Raw genomic sequence first — 8339 nt, 5'->3', positions numbered from 1 at the left:
ATAAAGAAGTGAGGAGAGGCACATTTGTTGTAGTGTCTAGAGTCAAGTAGTGAAAATGGAAATTTATTCAGCTCGGACTTTAAGTCCGTAAAGTCGACACTCTGACGGTCGCAAACCTTAAGATTGAAGATGTTCTTACCCAACAGCTACATACCAACTTTGAAAATGGGCTCTCACAGCGACCCAATATCTGAGACTTGCAAGCTACAACAGACATTGATCTAAAGCGCAAGCTGAAATGGTGGCCTAAAATGGACTCGACAATAATCAAAACATTTTGCTATTTTTATCCATTTATCTCGAGTTTGGATCATCAAGGATGAACTTTAAAGCGAAAATGATGAATTGTTGTTACGCCCTTCACCCAAGTTTTCCTTCTCATTACGCGCAAGTACATGCCAAACATCTCCGTCAACATCTCTTTCAAGTAGATTGCGTTTACCAATCGCTTACCAAAGGCGTTGCCTTTTGAAACCAACAAACTCAAACCTACCTTTACCGTAGGATTTGCCTTTTCAACAGTTCAGATCAGCAAATGACATCCTTTGAAGTCTTACCTCAGCAAAGACGGCCGCTAAGACTAACGTGCGCAAAGGGAAATATTAATTAATCGTCGGCCATTCTACAATTCAGCTTAACATTGTACATGTGCAAGTTCAGCAAGAATTTCAGATTTTTTTATTAAATCGCAATATAAATATGAATAGTTCATGAAGTCGTTTATTATATTTATGAAAAAGAAGACACTTAGAAAATTAGAAAGTTTACATAAAAGGTTTCAAAATAAATAAACAAAATAACAAAGTTTTTGTTTCATTTCGAAAAAAAGTTTTATACATTTGTGTGCTTTCTTCTTTTGTATATTTTTTTTTTTTTTTTTTTGTCAATATGCGTACCGTCGCCGGAATCTCTAACGTCTGATAATGTTAAGAGCCTTATTCAAGTTGAAAGAAGGCAAAGGAAAACTAGTGAGTTTCGGCGGAGGGGTTGCAGGGAACATATAATAAGCAACCAAGTGTAACATATGCAAGGTGGACTTTTGGCATTGTAGAGAAGTACGCCAATAGCCCTTGAGACGATTAATAAATGTCTTCTTCACCAACTTTTGCATTGATTCGATTTCAAGATGAAGGCTTTCAATTTCTTTTTTCAACGTCTCTTCGTTGGTAACACGAGTACGCAAAAATACTTCTCCAGATCTATCCAATATTATGTAAATAACATTGTGATTAATTTAATAGGTTAACTGTACTTTTTGTCTCTTACTCTTTTAAAATGCCGATCTGTTCCTCTAATTTTTTTATGTATTCTTTCAAAGTTGAATTTTCATACTCTTTCTGTTGAATCTGTCCCACCAAACCTGCCTCCTTCTGGGCGGCTTCGTTATTAAGCTCGTAAATCTATTTTAAAATCGATTAATGAAATAAGTGAGAAGCGCAGAGACTCTCGTCGCCTTTACCTCGTTGATAAGTTCATTTTTCTGATTTTCTAACGTTTGAACTTTACGTTGTTCCAATGACAAGGCGCTCTGAATATCACGTTGAGTTGCCATTGCTTTAAAAAGATCAGATTTAGTTTGAGACTGCAAAGCATTTAGACTATCGTATTCCTGGTCTTTTATCTGCAACTGCTGCTCCAATAAGGCTTTGTCGGCTTTAAGGCTTATTAACGACGTTGTCAGTCCCTCGCAAGATGATTTTGTAATATTGATATCTTCAAGAGACCTTTTCAGTTGAGAGTTGAGTTCATCGTTGCGTTTCTGCTCGACACGAAATAGTGTATTGAAAACATGCAATTGATTTTTAGCCTTAATAGCCTATATCGGGAAAATATAAATAATTTGTTGATGATAAAAATTTACGAAATAAAATGAATAGTTCGAACTTACCGCACGCTTCAAATCGTTGACCTCTTCGACTAAACGTTTGACTTCGTCGCGTCGCTTGCGCCAGGCGTTTAACATGATCGCGGTATAAATTCGTAGTCCCGCCATACGCGGATCCGGGTGAACCGTATAATAGGGGCCATCATCATATAGATTATGCGTGAATGAATCTTGCTTGGTTTGCGCCACCATGGCAGGAGAACACGAAAATTTCCGACACATTACATTGTTTCGATTGCCGTTAATTGGACTCTGGCGCATTGCCACTGTTTCACTCATATTACGGCGCGCGTGTTTAAAATCCATTTGAGAGAAAGATTTCCTTTGGCGAAATGACGAAATGGCGAGCGTCCTCTGCTTCTGAATGCTAGTTAATGCTTTCTCAGCAGGCGTCAAAGTTAATAAATCCGCCGCAGTTGCTTTTCGTATCGATACTAAAGCGCGTGAAGAGACCGAACCGCTTGTTGTAAAAGATGTAGTCGACGAAGATGGCGTCAATAGAAGAGCTCTCGGAATATGAGACTTCAATTTAAAGGCCGTTGTAGCTTTTTGCTGAGAACTATTATCAAAGACGTTTAAAGATAGTTAAGCTAACGCATACAACTAAAGGGAATCGCACACAGGAAATTTTTTTTCTTAAATTTTATCCAAATAATTTGTTTTTTTTTTTTTTTTTTTTTAAAAAGAAAAAGGAAACTAACGTGCACACTCTGCCGAAAGTTATTGTATAAAAATACAAAAAATAAAACTTCAAATAATTTTTAGGTAAAGAAAACGAAGATGAACGCGAAAACTAATAATGAAAATTTTTTTCTTTTCTCGAAAATAAATTGAAAGAATATTCAACGACAACTTTGACACGCCAAATAAATATATTCTTTTTTTTTTTTTTGTTCGTAGAGTAGTTTCACACGCGCTGCGAGTTTTCTGACAAAAAATCTTGCAACGAAAATGTTGTTGTTTATCTACGTACGTGATTTTAAGAGATGACTTCCATTGCGAACGGGCGCCATATGGTTTGCGCAATTTACTCTTACTATGCAGACCAAGCGAGGTTTGCTGTTTTCTCTTATTACTTGTAGAGCAATCCGAGTCTCGACTATTTGAGGATCGAGCTGTTGCTTCGGCACTGGTCGAAGTTGCTTCCGCTTCACTAGAGAGTTCCGATTGCAATTGCAATGGTGGTACAGTTACCAATACCTCGGGCATTTTAGTTCCGTTTTTCAGTTTGTTTATTGTTAATAAATTTAATAAATATAGACAGGAATATATAATATTCGACAGAGAATGGATAATTGATTAGCTTCTATATCGTTTTTAAGTAATTTTCTAGTTTTTAAATATTTTCTCCAATTATTGATGTGACAGAAGACACCGGAAGAATTTTTTATATGACAACAATAACTTTGGCTACTGATCGCATTCATTATTTTATACTGCACAACAAAAATGAATGCATCTAGATTATCTTCTACTCTTATGTTTGGCTTCCTCTTATATGCAAGCTCGCAAAATTCCAACAACGGTACTTTGTTTTATATCGCTTTCAATCAATTTGTCGTAGTTACAAAGTGACTTTTCATAAATTTTTTGCATTTCCGCGGACTTGTACTGTTATAGAATGAACTATAGCAACGTTATTGCTGAGTGCTTAAGAAAGCTTATCCGAACGTTTTGAAATTGTTTCTCCAACAACAAAATGTGCACCTGAAACGTTATCCTATTAGCGTTTCTTAAGAAAATATTCTTCATCTGGAAACAGGATACGCCTTTGCAATCTTGCTTATTGTTTATGATAAGCTAAATAAAAAGAATAGCTTTTTGGCCGAAAATAAAATATAAAAAGATCTTTTGCGCTTAAAATAAACATTTCAAATTTTATCATATTCGAATTTTCAAAATTTATATGAAATGGCCAAGCAAAGAAAATGTCATATGTCCGAAGATAAGACACATACATTTGCAAATTTATGTTGTTATCGTTTTTAGAACATGTGTGAAATGAAAGTAATGTAAACAAGAAGATTAAATAGTTTTTTTATTTTATGCATTAGTTTAACATTAGTTTTTTTCTTTTTTTCATACCCTGCACAACTTGTGGTGCAAGGATTTATTAGATTCCTGCGAATGTACGTAACATGCAGAAGAACTTGAGATAGAACCACTTTCTGACTTTATTAAAGCACGTCTGTCCGTCTCTCCGTCCTGATCTCTTGTGTTCAAACCGACGCGTTTCGGCCCAAAAACAGTGCTATTGATAATAATTCGGACTCCTTTCGATCACTTACCAGATAACATCTTATTTGAAAAGGCTCTTATATGAATAATCATAGTGTTTTTACTTACTTTAAACTGCTATTGGCTTTGTGTAATACACCTCGCCCTTTATATAAAATTTAATTGCATTTCTGGCATCAAATTTTAAACACATACTGCCCTGCTTTGTCTATCTTTGTAAAAATGCGTATTCAACTTAAGAGAGACGTCCTCATCCTACAACTTAAAGTATCTTAAGCTACATCCGTTCAACAAGAGTCAAAATGATAATCTATTACTTACTTAGCATTTTCATTAAAGTATCTGAGAGGTTGACTTTGATTTCAAGTACATTTATCGCACTGATAGTTCTAAGATCGGACAGGATCAGTAAAACATATGCAAAGAGCTTTACTTTCGTCTTTTAATTAATTTCCCAGATTTTTAAAAAAAATTGTAGAATAACACACTAATAAATATTTTTCGCGCTCTAATGCTATGTGTCACGCTATCATGTCAGGGTACGTAGCTGAAAAAAAAATAAGATGGAGGAACGGGGGACGGACGGACAAAGTAAATAAACATATCATCTATGATAGATTTAGAAAAAGCATTTGCTCTGTCGTTCAAATCTCATGCTGAATATTTAATATATACAATGGATGAGGAAAAATTTCAATTGTGAAAGAAAAACAACAAAAAAATGTCAAAATCTTCAACAAATCAACGAATCGGAATGAGTGAATGAATTATATATACGATCTATAAATTCGAATGCCACTATGCCATAACATAAATGAATGCCGAATTACTCATGACCGGTTAACATTGTGAAAGGTCAACAAATAAAAATTACTTTCATTCAAATTGATCTCAAATGAAATTCTCTTCAAAGCCCTGCAAAAAGAAAAACAATAACGGCATCATATTGGCTCTTAGAGTTATAAAATGAAACAATGTGTGACGATGTAAGCATTTTATCCATAAAATTGTACTATGATGCGATGAATGCCATTGCTATCATGTTGCGTAGTTCTTTAGGACAACCGTTATTTCATGAAGCATTATTTTCCCAGCACCATATCATTGTTCGTTCATAGATCGAATTATCTTCTATTTACTTCTACTTCTCCGATATATATGGGGAATATATAGCTTGCGAACTTAGATTCTCTAACCATTGTATGAAAATTCAAACAGCGATCTTGTATATTTCAGATATATGGTTACTTCGGAAGGGAAATAAGTTTTGTTTTATCACATGTAGCTCCAAAGTACTTACAGGAATATAAATTTTTAGATTAAAAGTGAAAAAGTTCAGCACTACCAACATAGGCTATCGCTCTATTTTAGAAAAGAGCATCAGCTATAGAGCCGAGTACGAGTAAACGTTTATGCGGTTCCTATTCACCGCACAAAGGCGGGTTTAAAGGTACTACTAGTACTACTAGTACTACTACTACTAATAATATTACATTACAGTAGCTAATTTCAGCATATCCGTAGGATGAGTTTTTCCGAATGACATTCTTCTAATAAAGGAAAAGTATAGGCAGTCATGAACAATGTGCTTTATTGAATAGAGAATATAGAATTTGTTCACAATTGTCGATTGGAGAAGAAGACTTCTTTAGGATTCATTAGTGTACTGCAATTGTATTGCCAAGGTGAATTTCAGGAAATGTTCTGGTCTTGATTGTGCATATATACCTGTTGAATACAATGATGGAACCAGATGAAGATTAATGAAGGGATGGTGCTGATGATAGCATAATAGACTTGTTTCCATAATTTTCTCTTCAACTTTCCTTCATTGGGGGGTAAGAGGTGCAAAAGCACCAGACTTCGCCTCTCGATCAGTTTGCTCAATTCCCAATAAGCCGATATAACTACGTACCCAAAACATTTTTATCTTATCACCGCATATTTGGATGGTATTCCTTAATTTGTTAAGTCAAAGGAACGGTTTTTAACTTAGGCAGATTACCAGTGACAATAATAATTTTGAATTTGCCTATGGAAGGATAGCTCTCGCTTTAGTTATTTAGCTTGAAACACTTTCGTGAAGTATGCGATTAAGCAGGATTTGAATCTGTATATAGGAGATGCCAACCGTCATTTTCCAGTGTACGGGTTTATTCTTCAACTAGATTCCTAAAGCAGTACTTTGGGATCTACGCTTTTTTCTACATGCAGAGCGAAATGTCGCAAGCGCAGCCACAGAGGTTTAAGAACAAAATTGCGGAAGATTTTTAAGGGAATGTTTAATTCCTTTGCGACATACGAGCACTGATCTTTTGATTAACTTGGCAATAATAGCGTTTTTCACATCTTTGCCGAGAATAGATTTGTTTGAATTAAGGTACTTGGGCATGATTTCAGTTTTTTATTCTTCTCTAAGGCTGGGACATCACTTTCAGGTTTATATTATTGATGGGTGTCGTGCGAAAAGCGTAGGTGCTGGCTCTAAGAACTTGGCGATAGCCCGATTCGAGGGTATTGATATTAGATTTACCGGAAGTACTGCCGGAAATTATCAAACCATGGTTGGTCTTAAATAAAATAAACATTTTGTTAAGGTAAGCAAGCAATGATATTAGCGTGTGTATGGGTTTCCCAAACAATAAATGTATTGTATGATGTTCATACTTGCCGAAATGGAATTCTTTAAATGCAGACAATTGGTTGAAGAACGTCAGCCGAGCGAAAAGATATTTATATATATATATATATATATATATATACATATAAATGAAGTGATATAAAAAAGTGACTGCGGTTCCGGATAATTGTAAAACATGATGATTGGCTTAAAAGGCTAAAACAGGAGCGGAAAAATATAAAAAAGAGCGCATCGCAAATAAGACGAGGGTTGTATTTAGATGATTTTTGTATTTTCAAAATACTTCAAAGTAAATCCCTCTTAATGGATTTTCTATACGCTATTTAACAATTCTTTACTTAATGGTTTTACTCTTTTCTATATGTCTCGAAGAAAGTACAAAATTTAAAACATTAAATATAAAATCTTATAACTAACTAAATTTTATAAATAAAGCTAACGTTCTACATTTTTATTTATTGCAACAAATCTTTGCATTGAGACATTATGACAAGTATCGCTGTCTTATGAAACCATGAATTTTGTTGTCGTTGTTTTTCTTCTTCTTCTTCTTGTTATAAATAAAAAATATCATTAGGTGGATATAGATAAATTAGATATTTGAAGATCTTCAGTATTCAATTGTAGCATTTGTTGATCTTCTGTATCAATGCGCACCAACTGCGTGCTATCGAAATTTAAAAGGTTACTGAGCCCTTGCTCACTGTTGTTATGATTGTTTTGATTGTTATTATTATTAGTCTGCATTTGTTCAACATTACAAGGTGGGACGACGACAGGATTGGCTTGATAATGCTGCATTTGCGCATACTAAAGAGAGAACCGGATAAATTATTTTGAATAAATTTTCATGCATACTTATGTTTACATACCAAGTTAACCGGCGGTAAAGGCCAATTGGCAGGCGGTACCGTTTCTACGCAATTGCCATCTGTTCTATTTGCATTAGCGTTACTGAGGCCTGCAGTTAGTGCATTATATATTCGAAATTGTGTCGCATCATTTCCAATCGTCTCATTATTATTTATTATATTTGGGCTAAATTTACTTTCCCATTGACTCGTGCCTGTAAAATTACTTGTTGTGTGTTGAGTTTGCTGATTAAATACATTGTACTCGTGCAAGCTGTTAGGTGATGGTCGACAGGTGGCACCAGCGCTATTAGGGCTGGTCTTGTACTGTCCTATCACCTGTGGAATTATCGGAAGTGCAGTTGTTGTAGATACCACACCGTATGGCGACGGCTGATTGTAATTACAACACGGTGATAATGGTGAATGCGGAGATTGGGTTACTTCATGTTGCGCGTGATATAAATTAAATGGCTGTGGCGAGGTATCTATGAATAAAAATTATATATAAAGCAAATTGTGGCTACGAGGCTTCTGGAAAGATTTTCTAATTCAATAAACTTTCTACGGTCATCTAACATTTAAACAATTTAATCGTAGTCATCTATGTAATCAATATCATCTGTGTAGCTAATTTCATCAAAGTCATCTTATGTTTAAATAATTTAATAAAAGTTATCTAATATTTAAATAATTTAGAAGATAACGCAGGCGTCTTAAAAAA

The 8339-nt window shown here is 34.7% G+C and overlaps 2 protein-coding genes across 2 annotated transcripts; both read right to left on the bottom strand.

Annotated features, from left to right (window-relative positions):
* Nucleotides 1-910: 910 nt before the first annotated feature.
* LOC119644073 lies at nucleotides 911-3094 on the bottom strand. Its single transcript, XM_038043598.1, has 5 exons — nucleotides 2859-3094; nucleotides 1889-2444; nucleotides 1460-1816; nucleotides 1267-1400; nucleotides 911-1199 (listed from the first exon to the last, which is right to left on the bottom strand). The coding sequence occupies exons 1-5, from the start codon at nucleotides 3092-3094 to the stop codon at nucleotides 911-913; spliced, it is 1572 nt and encodes a 523-aa protein (XP_037899526.1).
* A 4243-nt stretch (nucleotides 3095-7337) lies between these two features.
* LOC119644074 (AP-4 complex subunit epsilon-like) lies at nucleotides 7338-8103 on the bottom strand (the record flags this gene model as incomplete). The annotated part of the gene is made up of 2 exons (XM_038043599.1): nucleotides 7338-7574; nucleotides 7637-8103. Coding segments are annotated over 2 exons (704 nt in total), but the record flags the coding sequence as incomplete, so codon positions are not given.
* Nucleotides 8104-8339: the final 236 nt, after the last annotated feature.

The sequence above is a fragment of the Glossina fuscipes genome, unplaced genomic scaffold, assembly GCF_014805625.2.
Source record: "Glossina fuscipes isolate IAEA_lab_2018 unplaced genomic scaffold, Yale_Gfus_2 84898, whole genome shotgun sequence".
NCBI classification, from domain to species: domain Eukaryota; kingdom Metazoa; phylum Arthropoda; class Insecta; order Diptera; family Glossinidae; genus Glossina; species Glossina fuscipes.
The sequence above is the reverse complement of the archived record's forward strand: the minus strand, read 5'-3'. Positions and strand labels throughout refer to the sequence as shown.

What these genes read in the sequence shown, in the direction of transcription:
- LOC119644073 (XM_038043598.1), bottom strand. Translation starts at nt 3,094, where the DNA reads ATGCCCGAGGTATTGGTAACTGTACCACCATTGCAATTGCAATCGGAA. An exon ending in AAGTCATCTCTTAAAATCAC is followed by an intron (nt 2,445 to 2,858) that starts GTACGTAGATAA and finishes CTTTGATAATAG; the next exon opens with TTCTCAGCAAAAAGCTACAA. An exon ending in TCAACGATTTGAAGCGTGCG is followed by an intron (nt 1,817 to 1,888) that starts GTAAGTTCGAAC and finishes TTCCCGATATAG; the next exon opens with GCTATTAAGGCTAAAAATCA.